This window comes from Larimichthys crocea, chromosome III (genome assembly GCF_000972845.2).
Source record: "Larimichthys crocea isolate SSNF chromosome III, L_crocea_2.0, whole genome shotgun sequence".
Classification (NCBI taxonomy): domain Eukaryota; kingdom Metazoa; phylum Chordata; class Actinopteri; family Sciaenidae; genus Larimichthys; species Larimichthys crocea.
The window spans coordinates 38,494,667-38,517,938 of record NC_040013.1 but is presented as its reverse complement, the minus strand read 5'-3'; the positions used below and the strand labels follow the sequence as shown (position 1 = coordinate 38,517,938).

The 23,272-nt window shown below is 37.6% G+C and overlaps 1 protein-coding gene across 1 annotated transcript in view; it reads right to left on the bottom strand.

Annotated features, from left to right (window-relative positions):
- The window catches only part of adamts3 (ADAM metallopeptidase with thrombospondin type 1 motif, 3), a 119,680-nt gene that overhangs the window by 18,555 nt on the left and 77,853 nt on the right, over nt 1–23,272 (bottom strand). Inside the window, exons 11-18 of the mRNA XM_010736566.3 lie at nt 17,924–18,037; nt 17,332–17,477; nt 16,063–16,238; nt 14,853–14,986; nt 13,889–14,012; nt 9,654–9,734; nt 5,017–5,180; nt 2,913–3,069 (exon numbers count right to left, since the gene is read on the bottom strand). Of these exons, the coding sequence (XP_010734868.1) occupies nt 2,913–3,069; nt 5,017–5,180; nt 9,654–9,734; nt 13,889–14,012; nt 14,853–14,986; nt 16,063–16,238; nt 17,332–17,477; nt 17,924–18,037 (1,096 nt within the window). The remainder of the gene's footprint in view (nt 1–2,912; nt 3,070–5,016; nt 5,181–9,653; nt 9,735–13,888; nt 14,013–14,852; nt 14,987–16,062; nt 16,239–17,331; nt 17,478–17,923; nt 18,038–23,272) is intronic.

The window sequence follows — 23,272 nt, the reverse complement described above, 5'->3', positions numbered from 1 at the left end:
TACTGAAAGAAGAGGACAAAATACAGGCAGGGGGAGGGGCTCCACCCATAACACAACAGGTGTGATCAATCTTGCTCGACAGTTGCTTGATTGCTTAAAAAAAAAAAGTGCTGTGCTGCTGAACAGTTGAATGAAAAAAGTGCTAGCCCAAGACTTTCTGCCAGATCATGCAATCTTTTTAGAGGCCCCTAATAATCTAAATGCATCAACAGACTAGTAGAGAAGGATGTTTCCCCTCTTGTAGGCAAAAAGAGAGGATACAAGGTGGCTAAAAATATGACCTTCTGTACAAAATGTAGCCATAAATTCCCAATAGCAGCTATTGGGTCTCTTACAAAGAACATTTTAGCATTTGTTTATCTCATCTTCCAAACACATGTCACTTCCCTGTAAAAGACTCAACGGACTTCATGAATATACCACATGAACAGTGTTTTTAGTAAGCGTGGACATCAAATCTGTTCAGATTAATAAAGCCTGTGAAGGGGGCCTACAGGCTGCAGGTTCTCTTAAATCAGCAGTACCACTACATTGTGGATTGTCCTCATATCTAATTTTCTTCTCTTTGGCTGTGATTTCTATCTCCATGTGTTAGGCACAAGTATGGGGAAAAAATGTCTCCCAATTCGACATAGTGCTGTGGCTGATTTAAAAGTTTAAATCACCTTTATTCGCCAAGACAACCTGTACCTACCCTTTATTTCCAACTGGAAGAGGTAAATTGATGACATTTTCTTTATTTTCACACAGCCATATAAAGGACACATTGTTTTTTACGGGGACTCCGATATGATTATTTCTAAGCATGTAGCATAAAAGCACTGACAGAATCCCATCTCTATTCTTAAAGGACAAGTCACCCATCCACTCAAGAGAAGTCTGCCTATATCCTAGTTCAGTCGCATTCACCGCATCTGTAGACCTAATGTAGGCTTCCAAGTCCAGGCTGCTGAAGCTTTTCGAACAAACAAAGACAGTACAAGGCAATGGTTTGCACAGGCACGTAGCTGCTTTGAAAATCACAAACAGACTGTCTTAACCAGACAAGAGCTATAGCAGCTGAATCCAAAGTCAATTGTATGAACCAGTACTCACCCCTTGACAGGAACTTTCATTATATCATGTACCAATGTATCATTTGAAAACACTGGCAAATGATAGAATCCAGCATTCAGCAACCTCACATTATCTATAAGAGACAACTCAATCCGAGAAACCTGCCAACATTTCACCACTGAGTCCGTCCCATTTTCTACAGACTATTCCTCACGGCAATTGCAGATGTTGCCGCCCACAATGCAATTTCTCACACAAACCCACTATAAATCCACCTTCAATCACAGACAAAAAGGAACACTTTTCAACATCAAGCATGTCACAACACCAATGTATATGCTCCAATTCCCACGTGGCCTCATCAGGAAAAACTAGCCGATCACTTGAGTCTGTGTAGGAGTGTAGGATTTAGTGGCATCGTCGTGGTGTAGTGATGATTGCAGTCACCCACTGGTTTCAAGTGTGTAGGAGAATCTATGATGGCTAGTTTCGTCCAGTCTGGGATGCAGTAGAAACATGGTGGTTTAATGCGGTGAGCATTATGGAATCTGTGGATATGAAGGCTCATCCTAACATAACAATTCTTATTTTCAGGTGATTATACACAAATGAAATCATAGCTATGCCAGTAAATACAGCCCCATTAATATCACACACTGGACCTTTTAAACAATCTATCAGCACTAAACAAACAGTGAAAACCATGATATTAGAAACTCAGTGGCGGTGCATTTCAAGTTGCACACAATGCTTCTTCTCTCAGATACATGGCCATTAAACTAGTAAAACATAACCATGACCATCACTCACTGTTACTCAGAAAAGAAGCATTTTGAATCTCGGATCCATTGGCCATATCTATAGTGACTTCTGTGCAGGCTCTCTCTGGCCAGTATCCTCTATTTATCATTTGTGTTTGCACACATTGATTTATGATATGCTGTGGTTTTAAATTATTGTTTTGATGTTGATGTTGATATTATATCCTGGGCTTGTAAGTTACTATATATACCTCTTGTTTTTGCTTTGTTTCCTTTCTTTCTATTGCATTCAATATATCCATCCAACCATTATCTGTAACCGCTTAACCTCTTCAGGGTTATGGTGGGGCTGAAGCCTATCCCAGCTGACTTTGGACGAAAGGTACAGTCGCCAGCCCTACAGACAATCTAGAGTCACCAATTAACCTGTTAAGTTAATGTCTTTGGACTGTAGGAGAAAGCCAGAGTACCTGGAGAGAACCCACACAGACACAGGGAGAACAACTCCACGCAGGAAGGCCCCAGCCGAGGTTCAAATCAGGAACCTTCTTGCTGTGAGGCGCATGTGCTGCATTCAGTATATATACTACCTTTTTAGATAAGCAGAGGCACCTCTAAATTAGTCACATTTTCCTATTTCTGTTTTCTTTTTGTTATTGTAATATATGTTGATCGTTCATAACTGATTCTCTAGTCATGTGATATTCAAGTTGCTCTGATTAATATTCAGGTTCTGTATTGACTGTCAGGTGACCTCTTTGGAGGTGTTTGGATCTGAATAATGGCTTTGCCTGAAACGTTACGGTGGTATACTCATAAATGTTCACAGGAGCATTATCTAGTGTGCAGACTCCATTTTCCATCTATTCTATATTATTGTTTATTGAGTTTGAATGTACATGGTTTTGTAAACTTTTCATGTTATCTTAAAAGAAAATGCCACTCTAAGTATGTGTCTGACATATAACAGCACTGTATTACTGTGAATTTTAAGGCTGCCTACATAGTATAATATCCAGAGGATCATATTTTCAGAAGTAGAAAGAAATTATTCCTCTCTATTCTTAACTAATTAGATGGTAATTTATCCATTACCTCCGGCACAAGGTTTGGAACATGGAGACCAGCTCTTCAGAGCCCATTCATAAGTGTCTTCCTGGATGACATTGTTGTTGTTGACAGGCACTGAATCTTCATGGATGATGTACTTGTACATTAAAGTGGACCTTGTTTCATTGTCCTTGGGTATAATCTGCAAATGACAAGAAGAAAAAAAACCCACATATTACCATTATAGCATTGTCCTCTGTGTAGCAAATTTGCATTAAAATACATGAAGTGCAAATTGATGCAAATAAATAATTTTTTTATTATTATAAAGGTTCCGAGAAAACTATTACATGGAGGGTAATTGGTCGAACAAATGGCGGGGAATCCACAGAAAAAAAAGAGAGTTCATGCATAAGATAAGGCTGGACCCACTATAGCATGGTCTACAGAAACGTCATCTGTTTCTGATCTTTTCTCTGGATCAGGTATGTGTTACAGGGTTGTTGCAAAGCCGATTAGAGAGTAATTCCAAATCAAAACTGCTGGCAGAATGAAATACTCTGCAGGAGTACAGAAACGGAAAGACTTGAAAACAGGTGTTAGCGTGCGTATTAAGTTTGAGGGATTACACACACACACACACACACACACATGCAGATAGAGAGGGACAAAGAGAGAGACAGGAAGAGGGAGATTACTTGAATTATGTAATAACTAAAGAAGGCTGTAAATGAATAAATATTCCACATTTTCTTAGAAAACAGTATGTAGAATTATCAAGTTGAATAAAAGACTTTCATTTTAGATCAAATATAGGTATTATTTCATAGTGTATATCATACATTTTAATTTACTATAATACATATAATCAAATGGTTATACATAGAAGTGAGATCAAAATCAGCACTGAAAATACCCTGAGCTGACATCGAGTCCATCTGATATCTTTAATCAGTCCTTTTTGCTGTCAAACACAATTTCACTGTGATTTTCAATTATTTTATTATTGTTTAATTAAAGGGCAAATATCAGCCAGACTCCATAGGTATTAACTGCCATATGTGTTTTCTCCAGCTGTAAAAAAAAGTGAGAGATCTTTACAGTTTCTCCTCCTTGTTCCAGCACCATTAATCATTTTAGAGTTCGCCTGGCTAGCCTATCAATAAAAGTGAGGCTAAAAGCCTGCAATCTGGGTGTAGCTTTAGTTTCAGACCTGTATAAGAGGTCCGAGTAATGAAAGTGGTGCAATCATGTTTTATTCAACTAAGACACGTGACCGAGATGAAGTCTTTTCTTTTATTAGCTGCTCTGAAGAAAGTCATCCATCCTTTCATCTCTACGAGGGACAATTTATCCAGCTTGCAGTGACTCCTTCAGGTCTGAGAAATAACTCCCCAGTTCAGAGAGCTACTGCTTGAAATGACCATAATTCCCCAAACTCTTTTCACTGGCTGTCAGTTTTGGATTTGATTGATTTGATTTGAAAACACTACATGCTCAGACTCAAACTTAGACTTATATCTGTGATGGGACTGTTTATGAACTGTCTATGATTTTTTTGCCTGATATTCTTTGGTATCTTGCTTTGACATTTTGCATCGCCTGGCCCCTTAGGGTTTGGATCTCAAACATACAAACTCAGAAGAATTAAATATGGATCAACTGAACTTGGTTGTAGATCTTCCTTAGTTCTGACTAACTGGTGAACTGGAGAAGCCTCTTGGATGAGAGGTGAAATGTCTTTATGGATCACCAGTTGCCCCAGATTTATCCCTTCTCTTCTTCAAGGTGACCTGGATGACTGAGAACCTTCACAGACTTCATGCTAACTCAGGTTTCTTTAAAATACATTCTTATCTTTTGGTATTCTCTTCTGTTTTACTCCTTAGTTCTTTTGTTACTGGTTTATACTCAGACATCTTGAAGAAAAAGGTCATTTAAAACATACACAATTGCTTTTCTGTTGGTTAATGAATGAGTTTCATTCATTATAATCTAACAGTGATATAAAATTAATGAGGAGAATGGGGAGTAAGGGGGATTAAACTGGATGGCTGAACTGCTTCTTTTATACAGTGCTCATTGTTAAGCAAATAGTCTTTTACATTAATTCAAACATAAGCTTTGGCAGGGTAAGAGGTAGTATTACCAGAACCACCACTGGGTCATGCAGAGGTCCATCAGTGTGTAGTGTCTCCACGTCCTCCTCGATGATGTAGTGCCACTCCACGCCCAAGTCAATGAAGCTTCTGGACTTGACCTCCTCTCCCTTCCCATTGAGAATGTAATGCCCCGTTGCCTGGTTCTTGATTGCTGTAATCAGTCAATTGTTATGAGTGATTACTGGCTCAAATTGTGCTCCAAAAGGGTGATTCACTGAATTTTGGCACTTATTTGGAGTGATTATGCCTGAACATTACGGTCTGATTCATTCTCTAAATCATACAAAAAAAGCTGCCAAACTATGCATTAGATGAAAGTTGTCATCAATGAGAAGATCAAAATGGGAAAGTTTGTCAGCTGCTTTAAATACACCTGACACATTTAAGTGCATCCCAAGGGGAAAAATGAGTTGCTGTAACAACCCACATGTCCCTACTACAGATCACCTCCCCTGATGCTCAAGGCTGACCTCATTATGCTGACTGATATCACATGTGTCTTTTAGGAGCAAAAGTCAGGTGTTTTTTTATTTTTATTTTACGTCATTAAAAATAGTACCGTTATTAACTTTTTCTTTTTGTTTATCTGCATCAAGTTCTCTAGTGATGATCTTTATCATCTTTATCATATCATGAATAAATAAAGAGTTGGAGGAGCAGGAAATAGGATTTTAACATCCTATCAAAGGTCCCCAAAACCTGTCATCTAACTAAGTTTTTCCGATTCAAATACATCTATATGAATACATTCTGATTATTCTCTGGTTCAGTGCTGCCACAGTAAATATAAAATACTGACACAGAAATGCAGAACAAACAGCAGGAAAAATGTAAGCGAGTCAGAAAAATCTTCACACTGATCTATCAACAGCACAGAATGACAGTGACAGAAAGTATGGATGCTGTTAACAAAACTAGAGTAGACGAATAATGCTGAGGCTAAAATTGACAGCTATTTTTACCAAGCGTAAGATGGTAAAATGGTCCTGAAGGAAAGCACATCATCAAAAACAAGATGTGCACTCTAGATTAAGTGTTTATAAAATTGAATTGATGTTATATTGTGTATTTTTAATCCGTCTTGCTCATTTCTTAAAAAAAACATATTCTGCAATGGAGAGCTTCCTGTTTTTCTTTCAGAGCTAGACAAAATAAAGGCACATCTTACAGATGTTTCTCAGTGAATGATGGATTTTTTCTCTGTTCTCTTGTGAAGCAGAGAGCCAATATTCCTTCTGTAGTAGCCACTACAGAAGATTCATACTGACCACTCACTGGGAGTAGATGTGGATCAACAAAAGATTTTAACATGCAAGATGCATGTTTGTTTCATGTTTCAAACTGACAGTCAGGACTGTCACAGATGAAATTTGTTGACCTTCATGCAGTAGTTAAGTAAATAAATAAAAATGAGAAAGTGTTCCTACTGTAACATTAGCACAGTCCTTATTTTAACCCAAACAATGACTTTTTCTCTAACCACAATGAAGTACTTTTTGTGCCTAAATCTAAGCAGACCTTAACCATACATCCTTCTCATTATATGACATCAAAATGAGAGTCTCTTCTGTACATGTCAGTACACCCGAGAATTACCAGCTTGAATATCTGTGATTGAGTCTGATTGGGGATTGAGCTGGAAAACTGCCTCCTGTCTATCAACGCTTATCAAGCAAAACCACAGTGAGGGGGAGACAAATCAGGGGCAATGACCAATTATTCTGATCCTCAGAAAATCATTTTCATCTTATTCAGCAGGGGTCAACACCTCGTAATAAGGCTTTGAAGCTGAATTTTTTTTGCATATATGAAAAATGGAAGGTGATTGTCACTATACCTTGGCAGTAACAACGGTGGTGACAGAGTGGGAGAAATAACCAGTGTTCATATCAGACAATAATCACAGAGCAGGAAATAAAAAGACAATCTCACTGGCTTGGGGCAGACATAGTTCTTACATCAGTCTGACGCATGTAAAATAGAACGTGATTGTTTCTATTTTTAAGTATCCGAGGAAAGCTTTTAGTTTTCTAATCAATTTCACAACAGTTCAAGTTAAACCCCTGAGGCAAATTTGTGATTTTAGGTTATATAAATAAAACTGATTTGACAGTTATACTAAGAGAGGGGTAAAATGTCTGTATCTAAAGCAGGACTTTCAAAGACAAGTCACAATTGACTTTACACCCTTTCCCTGAACTGCAAAATCAGAGTGCATGGGGCGATATTCAGTATCTCAAGAGTTCAGAGTAGGTAACCAATAGTGAATTTTAACAGTTTTGTTTGAAATTTAAAAACATATTGTGACGAGACACAATTGACCTTCAACCCTTTCACTGAACAGCAATTGTCCACTTATAGCTTAAGCTGTGGCAATATTCAGTATCTCAAACGGTGTGTTCATTCAGCTTACAAATTTAGTAGCTGTCAGCTAGCTAATCACAGTGGACGAAGTCTGCTAGCGACAGTCATCGTCAAAACTGGTGATCAGCAAATCAAAATGTGAAACCTGGTTTTGGCTACTTAAGTGTCAAATCCAAATCAAAAATGTTGTTTTGTCTAAAAAAGAATATTCTACAAATGCCTAAAGGCATATTCACTGCAACCTTGAGTTTAGATAAAGCCAGACAGTCAAGAACACATCATTTCGTAGATCTGTAGACAGATCATGATTTTTTAAGTGTATTGCAAACTCAGATGGCATCAATTCAGGACAAACAAATACTGAAAGAATATCTCTAGTCTGGGCTTTATTCATTTTTTAAACTCATTTCACTTAAAATATAAATAATTCCTTCACTTTTTCATACTTATTACCATATACTTACATATTATAAAGATATTATACATATTTGTTGCTTTTTACTTTAAAGACTTACTTATTACTTAATAATATTCTTTTTTTGTGTGTGTTGTTGGTCTTCTTTACTTCTCTCCCTTTCTCATTCAACTACATCCCAGAATTGGAGTGTCAGATAAAAAAGTTGGGCATAAATGCTAATCTTATAGAGAGTTCTTTGAAAAAATACTGCCCCTGGCTGAGGAGATCGATGTTGACCCATTTCACCCTTGTGCTGAATAAATCATGCTTTCCTCAGGCCACTCACACAAGAAGAAACAAAAAGATTAGCTCTACCTCTTCCATGCCTTCAATCATCTGTCTCACAAAGTCTTTATGGGAATCCTACAGCTCGTTGTTTATTTTTTAATCTATTTTTCTGATGTTCTTTTTCCAAACATGAAAGTTTGCTCTGGCTTTGTCTATCTATTATTGAGCACATCTGCATGCAACAAAACACAAACATGAAAGTTTGTGTTTTGTTGCATGCAGATGTGCTCAATAATAGATAGACAAAGCCAGAGCTAAAATACTTTATACTGGAGTTATATTCATAACTCCAAATGAATGATAATGTCTTTACTAGCACTAGCCATTGCAACTTTAAAATATGTCAGGACAGATTGTTTCCCACCTAAATATGTATTCCAACATATACAAATACAATTTGATTGGCCAACAGTAGGCTAGTGTCTTTCCCCAATCTTCAATATATGGTCAGAAGCAGCCATATATGAACACTTATATGAGTATATACTGTACCAATAAGTCAAAATCAAATGTCAAAATCTGTTTGCCTTCACAAAACACCGCTTTGGCTAAGGTCTGATTAAGTTTAGGCTCAACATGTAGTCAAATGGGGTTAGGGAAAGATGACGGTTAAGGTTAAAATGTTGACTTGATTAAGATAAAAATAACAACATAAGGAATGACTGTTATTGTAAATAAAAGAAACCAATAAAAAACCAATGTTGATGGTCAGTAAGCTACAGGGTCAAGTCACCAACAGCAATCCAGCTGGGTTTAGTACTACCGTTAGCAAGCTAATTTGCTACTGCTTTTACTGCCTGCTTAGCACTAATGACTGTACAAACAACACTATTACCTATGTTATCTGTTCTGCACACATGCTGTCAGCTTGAAAATGTTTCACTGGGTATCTTCTCTTATGTTACAAGTTAACAAGTTTGCAAAGCTACCTCTCAGCAGGCTGCTGCTACAGCCACTAGTGATTTGACATTTGAACATAAAAAACAGATCTGAATACTTGGCATTTGCAGTCAACTGTTGTTGTTTTTTTTTTTATTATAGTAAATATAGATCTGTTCCTCTCCTCTGATTTTCTTATTTACCAAGGTCCATTGCAAAGGAGACAGGATCTTGCAATGGACCTTGGTAAATAAGAAAATCAAAGTGACTTATTCTGGGTTTCTATTATCCTGGTGATAGATAATTCTGATCCCTTTTAAATATGCTTGACCATGACTGTAAATTTACATCTGCTTAGTTGGAAAAAAAAAAAGTATTCCAATTTTTCCAGCACAGAGAGAACCGACTAATCTAGATCTCTCTCTTTAATGGTTTGATGAATAATAAATGAGCAATATGAAGACTAATTTTTTTTCAGTCTAGGAGGTGACAAGGAATAAATTATGCAAAGTCTATTATCTATGAATTCACAGAACCTAGTATATGTTTCTATTAGTCTTCCAGGAAAACATGAGGAGGATGGTGATAGAGCTATTTTTAGGGATCCATGTGTTTGTGTAAGGATGTCAGACTTACCAAGAATTTGAGGGGAGGCCTCATGTTCTTGGATGATCACATGTCTAGCTCCAGGAGGAATGTGAAACATCTTAAGGTAACCTTTGCCAAGTTTGTAGCAGCGGCAGCAGAAGTAAAAGATGGGGGTTAGGAAAGATAAGACAGAGACAGGTAAGTTAAGCAGGTACAGAAATAATCTGTTTATTTGCAGTGGTGGACATTGTGCATGTTTCAGAAGTTTTGTTCACTTTGCTCTACAAAGTTGTTTGAAGGAGTTTGAGAAGAAAGGAAAATGTCTACATCAGGTTTCCTCCTCACTGTAGAAGCCTGCAGGTAAAACTTTCATTGAAACAGGCAGTTCATTCACATCCTTTGTTCTGCCATCGATATGTTTTTGTACTGCTACACAATCATAAATAAACTCCCTTCCTCTATGTTCATATTGACTATGTACAAATAGGATGTGAATGAAAATAGCTGTCAGCCATGTTTCAATAAGGCATTAGTAACAGCTCCCTCAGACTATAGGGCAGCAAAGTCACCTTCTGTCTGGATGTCCACCACTTGCAAACCTACCGTGACTCACCAAGTACATTTTTAGACTCTTCAGTTTCATTTAAAAACACATTTCGAGCTCCTTTGGGCAAAGAGAAAGCTCCTCTGGTCTTCCCTTTAAAATGAAATAAATCAGTTAGTTAGTCTTGCAGTATTTCCTCTCTTCTCCATTTCACCGTGTCACTGTTTCTCTGCAACAACATCACCTACAGTGGAGGCATATTTAATTAGCATAGCAGGGACCAGAGGAATTCACACCGGATGAGGAGGTAACATATTTTGCTGCTAGGGTGGCACTTGCCAATCACCAGGACTGAACTGCAGCCTTGTAATTACTCGCCTTTAGATTTGACAGGCAGGTCCGTCACCCGGGGCCTCCTGGCACGGGTGATGATGAATGCAACTGGCACACTGTCGCAGGGCTCACACAAGGTTACAACAGGTGGCAGAGTAAAGGGTGCTGCTCACTCTAACAGTATTTTGAAGACATAAATTGCAATCTAACTTTTGGAAAATGGCTAAAGATGCCCTCTCGCTTCTGTGAGGACATCCTCTGATGGCAGCCAATTTCAGAGCCACAAGCTGCTCGATAGAAACTACAATTTGATTACAGAGTTTTTGGTAGACTGATGAGAAATACGGCACACAAGCTAGTTGTTTGAAGACCCTGTGGGTGTGTATGCTTGGGCTGAACCGAGCATCAGCATGCCAGTTGAGGTTCAATCGATCAGATTGTAAATGGCCAACAACATCCCAGATTGCCTCCAAAGGTCTGCAGGTTTGTTTAATGTGACATTTTTATCTGCACAGACACTTTAAAGTTAGTTTGTTAGGCTGTTGAAGCAATTGCCCAAGAGAAATTTACATAGAAGACCGTACATATCAAGAATAACGTCTTACAGAGGGTTTTAGAGACTTGACTGGATAATGAACCCTTGACAGTCATGACAGTCGAGTCAAACCTAAATAGACACTTAACTACTAACAAGGAACAGAAGAAACAGCAGCTTACGTCACTCATGTCTCTAGGTCTCTACAGTGTTAGGCATCCATCTGCACTACAAGCTGGACAGACAATGCTAGAAAAGCAGTCGTGAAGGATTCAGTAACACTGGATACTTGCATATTGTGTTTTCCAACAAAGCGGTTTCTTTTTGGGCTCTCTTGCTTAACTGTTTCCCTGTTAAAAAATGTGAGTGGTTAAATGAGAGTGAGATGTTAAGAAAAAAAAAGGAATGATCACAGTTTCAACATAGCATTTCCTGGATAGGTTTGATGAAGCCATCATGTCCGGGGTCTCAGAAAGTCCATTTCTTCATTTTTAGCCTGAAGCTCTCTATTGACTTAAAGACATTGTGATGGCATTAAGAAACCGTTAAACTGTTATGAGTTATTCTCTTCATGCTGGCGGTTAATGTGAAGACATATTTCTCAAAAAGGAAATTAACCACTTACACTCCTTCATTCAGGTTTACACTGCACAGTGGGTGAGTTTTGTATTGGCATTGGGTGTGTGTGTGTGTGTGTGTGTGTGTGTGTGTGTGGAGAGGGGTAATAACCTCAAGGAAAACAGTCTGAATTAAACAAGTTGCTAAAAAAAGGAAAGCTCAATTTGTTAATGAAATTGAAAAAAAAAGAGAGAGATTGAATTCATTAGTTCTCTGCTAATTAATAAGGTTCCTAATCCAAATGAACCCAGCTGTTCTGTGTGATGGCTGTGACAGCTGTCAGATACTCAACACACTTTCATATGACTCTGCACCCTCCCGTTGGACTCATTTATTAGCTATGAATGCAAATTCTGCACGTGTTCAACAGAGATGACATGGAGATCTACAGGAGGTGGAAGCAATGTCACAAACGCCTCTATGCTCACATCCAAATCAGTATATGTCATTCCTATAACGCTATTGTTTTCATTTTCAAAAAATACTTATGGATGTCCCCATCCCAGTTAGACTGACAAGTGTGTGAGACTATGCAAGACTCAAGTTATCCAAATGTTTTATCTTCCATATAATTATGACAAGAAAATGCAAATTAAAAAGCCAAATGACTGGTAAGTCAAGTCTTCAACACATTAACAAAAAATACATTTATAAAGCGTTAATAATAAAATTATAGACATAATCAACATCATTTCATAAACTGTGTCTTAATTCTATGTATGTACTAACTACAAACACAGTGGCTTTCACCTGTTTATACATATTAATAGGAAGATGTCAATCAAACTGTAACCTTGGAATGCCACTGCCAAGTGAACTAGTTTGGCAAATTATTAAATTAGTTTTTTTTTTCTAGATCTTTCTGAAACCAGTGGCAAGTCACAAATTTAGCACCATACCAGCCAAATGCAGAAATTCTACAAGTGGTTGCTTAGGTTGCCTCACTCACCAGCCAAAATACTTTACACAGCAAAGCAGCACAACTGCACCTGAGTACAGCCTAATCCTGTTGCAGTAGCTGTATTTTTTAGTATGTTGTGACCACACAACATACTAAAAATTATTTTACTACTCGTTCTTTACTATGGTGATGATATCTCCATCCACTAACATGATGTATGCCAATACATATGACTGATGATTTTTGTCAAACTATCATCTCAAAGGTCAAGAATGAATCATAGAGCTAATCTTAGAACCTACTTAGATTTAGTACACAGAAGAAACTGGACTCTAGTTGAAGAGCCTCTTCAAAGAAATAATGGCACTGCTGCAAAAAAATATTCTCCATTCATTTCAAGTGACCATTGCTTAGAATGATAAATAAATAATAAAGTTTTTTCTGACTTTACTTTTGCAACAGCACAGCTCACACTTCAGAAGATTACATCTGCTACCCAGTGCCTGTTAAACTGTATTGTACAGTGTCCAATTTAGCTGAAATATGCATCCACATCCTGCATCAAGTGATGTAAAGTATATTTGCCTTCAGCTGTATGAATGCTGAGTAAATTGCCAAGTCCTTCAGTATTTCTCATTTCAGGAAAAAATACATAGTTCAATGTCAGTCCTCTTGCACTTCAGTGCAAAGCACCCACAGTAGATTTTCAACAGTCATGTTACGCATTTCTTCACGGATTACCTTCTTAGAGGATAAGCAGAGAAGCTAGCAAGGCTCTTAAAAAAAGTGGCCTATCTTCATCTTTGGCCATCTCCGTTGGCACATCTCTGCCATCTTAAAACAGAGTGTATCGTGTACTGTACCATAGCACCAATCCTGATACTTTATCCTACATTACCCCAAAGCTCCAAACACTGAACTAATAATAATTTCTATAGCAATGATTTGTTCATACTTCTTTGTGATGGAATTTCTGTTGAAACAGGATGCTTATAGGCAGGATGGAGCTAAACTATAAAACTATATTGGTCTTATTGTAAATAAATAAATAAATATAATCAGTAATGAATGTATCCTATGTATGTGTGAATCCAATGTGTACATTTCTCTTTGGACAAAAGTGTCTGCCAAATAAACTCATGTAAATGCACAGTGCAGCATCTTATTAGCATTTATCATTCACTCACAGTGTATTATGGATTATAAGCATTCATTATTATATACAATCTGCATCCACAAACAAACTGGTTGACAAAACATGCAGGAAAAGAATTGGGAGAAACTGTTAACGTTAAAAATGAACTTTTTAACTTTGATTTTAAGAGAATTCTCTGCAGACATCGTGTTCTTACCAGCTTTCTTTGGTGTTCGGGTGAAGGTTCCTTTAACAGTGCGACAGTGGGAGTTGTCCCCACCACACACACCACATTTGTCCTCAACTTTGTTAGAGCCAATCTCTCTGTCACAGCCAACTTTCTGGAAACCAAGATCACAATTAGACAGATAAGCTAAGATCCTTTTTGGTCTTGAAACTGTAAATTCACAACATAGTTTTAATGAGAAGTCAACCTGTAGATGCATTCGCTAAGGCTTCATTAGATATCAGATTATCAGTGCTGATTTGACACAAACTTGACACATCAGATTGCTTCTGAAGGAAGCACCCCGTTGGAGGGCAAGATCACACTCAAGGTGTCATTCGGTCTAAGGAATCAGAGGAGTTATGAGTCATACCCTCAATCAGACATTCAGACAAATCAAGTCAATCTCTGGCACCTTAGTCAAGGTGGTGATATTTTTAGTTTGGTTTGTTTTCTTATATGATATCTTTGTTTAATGATGGCGAATGAACTCATATAGATCCAGGGTTCTTTATATATTTAGTCCTCACTCTCCTACTGTGAGTTTTTACATTTTTTCACCACTGCTCCTACAAAATGCATCTGCTATTTGTTGCTGAATTCAGCTGTGACATATTTTGACTTAAACTGCTAATCTTTGAACATATTGTGGAACACAAGTTACATAAAAAAAACTGCATTTGTAAACTTCATAAAATATTGCTATCAGGGCAGAAATCCAATAAATACATCATAAAACATCTGCTATATAACAACGCTTCATCAGTGAATGAGCACTTTATCAAAGCACTTTTCAAAGCTGAACCTGATACAGTACTTCTAATCTAGTTTACCAACATCACACTGTGTAATTTAATGACAACATTTAAAATTCAATCAGCCCGCAGCTGCTAATGTGTGTGCTTATCGAATGCTTTTAATATGTTAAGATCGTGTAGTTTAAACATGTCCTTACCACACACTCTCCACGCACGCAGATACTGTAGGCATCTTTGTAGGAGCATCGTGTCCCATCATGCACCAGCTGCTTCATGTATGCCACATCTCCTGTCTCCTTTGACTGGCAGTACAAGTGGCATCTCTTACTGGCTACAAGAGAACATATAATCAGATTGTGACTGAATTATTTTAAAGAAAATCCAAAAAGGAAAATTAAGAATATTATGAAGGATTTTTACATTTCATAGATTATTAAAGTGTTTTTTTTTCTTACATACTTTCTTGCGTAAAACATCTCCTACAGAACAGCAGAACAGAACAGTAAGCCTACACCCACTGAGGTCAGATCAAAGGAGCTTATGTTAAACCCATGCATTTTTTAATTGCCATCTGGTAGAACGACCTTGACATTTTGTAATTTTTTTGCCCCAAAGACTGACACACACTGCTGCTGCAGGGGAAATTGTTTTTCTCACTAGTTTGCTTGAGAGGCCTCCCAACAATAAAAAGTGGTGCATTATATGAAAAGACCTGCAGAAAATTTACCTGTAGGCTTCTGCCATTTTCATTTATGTAACAATAACATAGTGAGACATGCACTAAAGAGCTAGGTTCTGTAGTTATTAAAGAGTGTGCTGATTGATTACATGTATAGTTGTACTGTGTCACACCTGTAGCCAAACACATTGGTGCATAGCGAGGACCGGAGGACCGAGCATGAAAACTATTCAAAGCATGAATATTGTGGGAAAATACACTCCCATAAACATATATTGTGGGCAGTTTTTCTATTTTTCCACATGACTGACTTTCAAAGCCAGGCCAACTTAGGAGGAATAAGTGGCAAATAAATAGGATACAGTTTTTTAAAAGTTTTTTTTTTTTTTTTGCTCTGTGATGTTGAGGTCTATCACCTTTGCAGAAAAAATACATTTTGAGCTTGAATGATTTCAAACTGTGCATCACGGTACAGTGATGAGACCAAAAAAAGAAAAAGAGAAGACAAAACTTGAAAATGTTAATTTTGCACAAAAGAGTGGTCAGTATGTTGAAACTGTGTAAAACTGTGGGGAACATCAATGTTGTATATGTATCTTTGTTTAGTTCTGTCTGTGAGAATCCAGATCACTTGCTCTTGGTGAAATTCACTGTTCTTTTTTGGCTTAAAGAAAACACACCAGTCTCTTGCTGGAACAAAACAATCTGTTGACATTTTTCTGGCTTACCGTCGGGATGCTCGTAGGGCAGCCAATGATGTTTGGCATTCTGGAACTCAAAGTGGGAGTTGCGAAGCTGGCACTGCTGGGCTCGGAAATCTTCAAAGTGCTTGGGGCAGTCGTCTGTGTTGCACAGCTGATATTCATAATTTACTCCTGGGCAATCCTGGCCACCGTTGGAAGGTCTGAGGGAAGAAAATGGATGAATATCAGATGAACCATCAGAGGATGTATGTGTGCACTTCCTTGAAGACAAGAATCTGAAAAGAAATCCTGCTTGAAAAGTGATGCTTAAATGCCAAGAGCTTAAATAAGCTTATATAATGTGAGTTGTCGACCATTACTAACACCACTAAAGTAGTGATTCATTTACTATTTGTCCATTTTGTATAAGGTGCTTGACCTAATTTAGTTCAACCATCTCAATGTAACAATTACCACCATAAATCCTCAAGGATTATCTTCAATATTAAAAAAAAAAAAACATTGCAATTAAAAGTTTTTCTTTGTAAAGCCATTTATAACCACCAAAATAACATTAAAGGGGAATTGCACTAATCCAGATGTAAAAAGAGTAAATAAAACCTTTTGAGGGAGTTGCACAAAGTCTGATAATTTGCCTCAAGTGACTTGGGTCAGTGATGGTTGGAGCTTAAGACATTTTAAAATGGAAAGAAATCTAGGGCTGTGGAGCTGAGATTAAGTTGTCTATTCCTTCCCAAAACGACCCATATGACTGTTCCAGAAATAACTTGAGATTGATACCATTCTCACGTCTGTTAAATGAATATGAAGCGACAGCAAGAAGGCTTAGGTTAGCTTAGCTAAGCGTGGATCTGCCCAAAGGTGACAAAATCCAGCAGATCAGCACCTCTAAAGCTCACATGCTATATCTCATTGATTATGGGATGTGTAACTGCATCAGTTGACTAAACAAGCTTGGTAGGTAGATTTTGTTTCACTGCTGCACAGCAGTACACTACAAAAGTCATTTGTCAGTGTTTTAGTTGTTATAATAAGGCAAAGGTTAGGTTAAGACTGTTTCGAAATGTACCCAATAGGTAAAGCAGATCTGCTCACTGTTGAACTGTGACATTATGTGAACTATAGTCTCCTGCATGAAAGTCAGATGTATTAAGTGCCCATACTTACACTGCTCTACTCTTCTTTCTGTATATACAATTATAACTGCCAACTAGAATCAGCTGAAATTTCTTCATTACTGATTCATGATCTCTCTCAGTATCAAATCATGTAACTGTCGCTTTTTCCACTCACGCTGGGTTGTTGCACTGACGCGTCCGGAAGCGAACTCCAGTTCCACAGGAGCGAGAGCACGAGCCATATTTGCTCCAGATGCCCCAAGCTCCATCTTGCTTGACCTGATTAGGGTTTTTCCACATGCAGTGACCTTTATAGCACCACTACAGAGGATGACAGGGTTGAAGAGAGAGGAAAAGTAAGCCAGACACAAAATCCTCCTTTTTGGACTCAGTAAATGATAATACAGGAAAGAAATGTGAATGATGTTGTTTTTTTAAGGGTTAGGCTATACTCCTTGGTTCTAGTTAGGGGATTTTAAAATTTTACATAATATGACAATAGAATGCTTCCATTTTCTGTTAACAGTTTTGGTAGAGCACATTCCAGGTCCAAAAAATGTTTTGTCTGGGCAGAGCCCTAACCTCAACCCCGTCGGGATGAAGCCAGACCACGTCACCCAACATATTTGTTGGATCTTAATAAAGTTCTTGTAGCTGAATGGGAGAAAATCCCTTCAGCCAAGTTCCGGGATCAGATGGAAAAACTTCTATGCTTGTACAATATCTCATTAATGCCATGCAGTGCCATATGTAATAGATAAACTTACTTTTCCAGGGGCACACTCTGTCCCATCAAGCGGTGGCCCCTTCTTGGTTTTGCAGAAGTAAGGGTTGTCAGGATGACTGCACCACAGCTGTTTACATGGATCGAATGTGCGAAACTGAAATGCAGAAAAGAGCAAACCCATGTGTTAAGCTAAGTGAGCTGGTGTACTATATATGCATACTTAAGCAAAGCATATGTATAGCTTCATCCCTCATATTGTGATGCATAACCCACAGGTCAGACTGTGTGCAGAAAATATTCCTTCTGAGAAATGTCTCTGAGACATTGTGTTAAAATACTGATTTCAAAGAGAACACCAAGCTGTGCCTAAATGCCTATGCTTAGAACTGAACATCAATACCTACTATGCACAGTAATATAGATTAAGATGATGGGTTTGATACAAATACAGAAGAGGTAGATTTATTCCACACAGTCACAGTCTAATAGACAGCTGAAACCCCACAGACCAAATTGTTGTACACAGGTGCTATGGGCTCCACTATCAGAGGCACTAAAGCAGAGTGTGTTATCATGCTTTTCTTTGGGAACAGCTTATTGCTAACCTCCTCTTCAGAGAGGGTGGTGACGTTTTCGTCAAGGATTAGAACAGATCATCAGACTGATTTGAGATAACTCAAAAATGGGGCTCTCAGCTGCCTGGAGCATCTCTATACCAAGAGGATTTGGGAACAATAAGAACCCTAAAATTACCTGTTAGAACAGGGTGAGCTGTAACTCTCAAATTGGTCAATTTCTTCCCTTTTCTGAGTGACACTGTTCTCTAAGTCATGATGTTTTTTCCCATCTTCAGCATAATTTAGATTACAGTTGTCACTGTTTTACACAGAGGCAAGAGGAGACTTTATATAACACCAGTTTCAGAAGCATAGTTGTGTAATTACTGATATTAAATCTGTGCATGCATCATTTCCATAGTTCTGACTCTAAAAACTAATAACTGTCGAAATTGCTGAGCGTACACAGTCATTATACACTCAGACAGTCATTTCAATTATCACCTTACCTGTTTATTGTTGTGCTTATTTTCCATTCCATTTATGTAGTTATTGCCTTCTGCTATTGTTTTCCTGATGAACTTACAGAGACTAAGATGCACCACTAAAGGAACAATAATGTCATAATGAGGTCCTTAAGGCGGATCTTGCTCTATTAAACCTGGGGCAATTTATTATTATGAGAGTGCACAGTGAACAGAGAAGTAAATAATGGGTGGTTAATGGAGCCTGTTAACAGGTTAATCCAGCCCTGCTTAATGTATGGTTACGGTTACAAAAATCCCATATTAGGGTTAGAGAAAGACTAATTATGGTTCAAAAAAGCAAATGTACAATCCACTTTTAGAATGAAAAAAGTATTGATTTTCCTTGTTTTGACTGACATGAGAAATTCCCATTAAATGGTCTCCATCCCCGGCCTAATGTTCTATTAATTAAATAATATTTTGCTGTAGCAGAATGATATCTTTGAATTATCATAGCTTGTCTGACTCACTCACACTGTTCACACAATTCATCTCTTGTGCAAATCTGTTACTGTTTTTAAATACTCTCTAAAAATCCTGTCCATCATCAGACAATCAGCGTCGTTGTCTATTGTTGAATGTAATTTGATGCCTTGCTGGAGATATTTCTGTGCTTTCTATCTGCCATCACTCAGATTGGTACAAATTCAGTATTAGATAAAAACTGACCTTTAAAGCAACGTTAACAAAAAAATTGGTATTTTTGAGATTTAACATCCCCAGTTTCAGAGTGCAATACCATTGGCGAAAACCCTCTCTGATAACTAAAAGTCATTCCGAGATTTACTGTGGTCCGGTGGCTTCTTCCACTTCCAAGAAACTTCTCTCCATCTATGCAGTAAAATTCTGGCATGACACATCTGTCCAGCTCATTTATTAGGACTTAATAGAAAGGACTAAAAGACTTGAACATTGAGATTAATTGGACCTTTTCCAGTAAGTGGCTCTTTGTTTAGAGAGGCGCACAAGACAATTAGCTGGATTTGATGACTTTTTCTAAACAAACAAAAACCGTCTTTTTAGCTGGCGACATGAAAGCAATCCAACGGGCTGCGATGCAGAATTGCCATAGAGCGCCACCCATTATTCCAGTCGGAAATCTGGCTCGGTTTTGTTTACATGAGGTGCAAACAGAGACTGCCTGCTCGAACAATGTGTGCATGTCGGACAATTCAGACTAACTGTGAAGGCTGGCCTCAATTGTTCAAAAATTTCAGATGCTACAGGACCACCAGCACTCCACAGTCAAACAAAAGACTGAGGTATAATCAAACACAAAGGAGACTGAAAATAAAGTATGAAAGCTGCTTGTCCTTGGAGATCATTACGAGTGTGTTTGTGTATGCGGGTGGGTGGTGTTTAGAGAAAACAACAGTTTGGAGAGAAGGATTGTGTGGTTGTGCCTTGTCATAGCAGATTAGTGATGAATGGTCGTAGGTTGGAGTTTTATTCCCAGCTAGTTTGAAAGGAAATTTTCAATGTTGGTTAAATGTGAAATCAAAGAATCTAAATGTAGTGTATAAATATTAAATAAATACATAATTAAGTTTCCAACCCATACCTGCCTAAACAAGTTTTTCTACCTGAAAGAGAAAATCTGTGGGTGAGCATCCATCATTGTTTTCAGCAAAGATTTCAATTTGTTTAGTTTTCGGACCGTAACCCTTTATTCCAGAGGTGAATAGAAACAGTTATGACATTAGTTTGGCAAAGCCTTCACATGTTTAGAGAACAAGGAGCTTGAACAGGCTAAATGACTTATTACAGTGGAAAAACAGTGGTTTCCCACACTGCTCTTGCATTCAATACATGTATCCTCAAAGTATAATGATAGTCTGCAGGGACTGAATAGTTAATTTGCTGAAATGATTCAGTGTGTGGGAATCTCTCTTTTCACAAAATATTGAGCTCCTTTGTGACATGCCTACATGAAAAACACTTTTTTTCCCAACCTACTCAAGATGGATTTTTAAACAAATCCAATGTAATTTGGCTGCAACATGTCCGTTACCACCTGAATACATACGGTCTGCTCTCAGGCATTCAGCCAGTCAACATGAGGCACAAACTCACACATTCAGAAATTCTTTGACCTGTGCTATTTCATTCTCAGTTCTTCTTTTATTTTACAAATCTCAGATGAAAAAAAGAAAAGAAACAAACAAAACATCAAGGAGGCATGTTTTGTCCTATCATATGATCTACTGTGCATCTGACAAATGTTTTGAAATGGACAAGCTAAATCAATTTGCCAATAAGTGACTTGAGACTTCTGCTGGGTCAATATCTGAGGCTGGAGTTGTAAACACAAAGTAAGCTATCTGCTCACCTTGGCAATGACTCAAATTCATTTGAGGTCCTAGAAGTGAATCAATTCATTTTGAACATTCATTGTGTTTCCAGTTCTGTATATAGGTAATTGCATTTACATGGTAGTGCACATTTACTGGCTACAGAGTGAGCCTGTGCATAATTTGCCAACATCCTTTTTAAAAAAGTAAATCAATTCAACATGTCCTTGATAAATACGATGTTCAGAAAAATCGGTCCTTCTCATCATTGGTTTCACTGGCTACAGACAGCAAGTCTGGGTGAACAGTGTAAACATACTTGAAGTAAATATCATGTTCTTTTGCCAGCATACAGTAGATCCACATTGATCCAGCAGACTTCTTTACAGTGGTTTAATCAATAGTCAGTGAAGAGTGTTTATTTCAGGTAGCAAAGTAACAGTAGCTGAGTAAATGTACTTCACTTGAATATGAAATGTTTTGCTTTGATATATTTCTACTCCACTACATTTGAACATATTTCTCTTTTCATCCTAGTTGTATAATTAAAGTAACTTTACAAATTAAAGTCATACAAATCATGCATAAATAGTATTAGAAACTTGGTAGTAAAGTGTTTCTAATTTAACAACATTAGCATTGATATTGTAGCAACTTGGCAAATTAAATCCCAATACAATACAACAGCTTCTGAGAGAAATATGTGGCTGTTTAGCTGCTCAGTGTTCCACTCTGTGTACCACTGATCGAGGCAGCAGTAGACCAGAACGTGCCATGTTCTGCGACGGGACTATATATTTTTTTACAAGTGTCTGTGACTTTGAACAGAGCAATATAACACCCGTTCTGGTCAAACAGGAAAATCTATCTTTAAATCAATTGTTATTATAACGATATAAACGATATAAAGGTCTGTTTCTGTGTAGCAACCTGTTTTGTGCCTGCGGCTGCAGTGTTTTTCACTCAATACTGGACTCTGAATACAGATAACTACTGAAGTTTGATCAAATCTGCTGGTGGCTGGTATTAGCAGTTTTGATATGTGTGGCTCAAAAACTAACTTTCAGAATAATTAGCAAAGAGCAACCTGCAAGAAAACACTCTTTAAAGATACAGCAGTAAGACATTAATTTATATTCATTGGACAGAGACAACAAATTACCTTTTTGTTGAGCAAATCAAAAATGTTGCCAGAGCTGTGCTTTTAGGAGCTTTGTTGAGTGATAGGTGTTCCCTTATTTGCTAGTTGTAGAGTTGGAGTCCCTCAGGGGTCTATTTTAGAACCAGTTTTATTCAGTGTATATCTTCACGATCGTGCTCAAGTATGTCCAGATGTTAGTATCCAAATATAAGCTGATGATACTGTGATCTTTACCCATGCAAGTTCTAAAGAACATGCTTGAGCCAAACCGACAGATATATTAAACTAGGCATCTGTTTGGCTAGCTAATTCATGCTTGACCCTTAATGCAAACAACATTTGCATGGGTTTCTTTACAAGGTCTGTGACATGCATTAAATACCATTATAGACACTATAATTGACACAAACCTGTCCTTCAAAAAACAAGTAGAATCATCAACATGTTAAACATGTTAAAACATGTTAAAATGAATCTGAATAATTTATCAGACACCAGTTGACCTAATACAACTTCCTCAATTTTGATAACTCCTCTTAGAGGGTGCATGGCCAATTTGCAATTTGTAAGCCTCAAACTTTGGTTAAGACAAAAATGACAGCAGTAATGATTCAATTATATTTATCTTACTGATTTATTATCTCACAGTGATGGATTTTCATGTACTGTGGTAATTTATGCAGGGTATTTATTGTGTCTGTGCAGGTGCAAATTAGCTGTTAGCTAGCTCTGGTGTTGTCTCCTATAAAAATAAACAGCAGAGCGGTCTGATCGCCTGACTCTTTTAAACATTCAAATCAAACAATGCACCCTTCATCCCTAATGAGGCCAAATTACCAGGAGTCAATTGAAATCCAACATACTTTCAAAGAG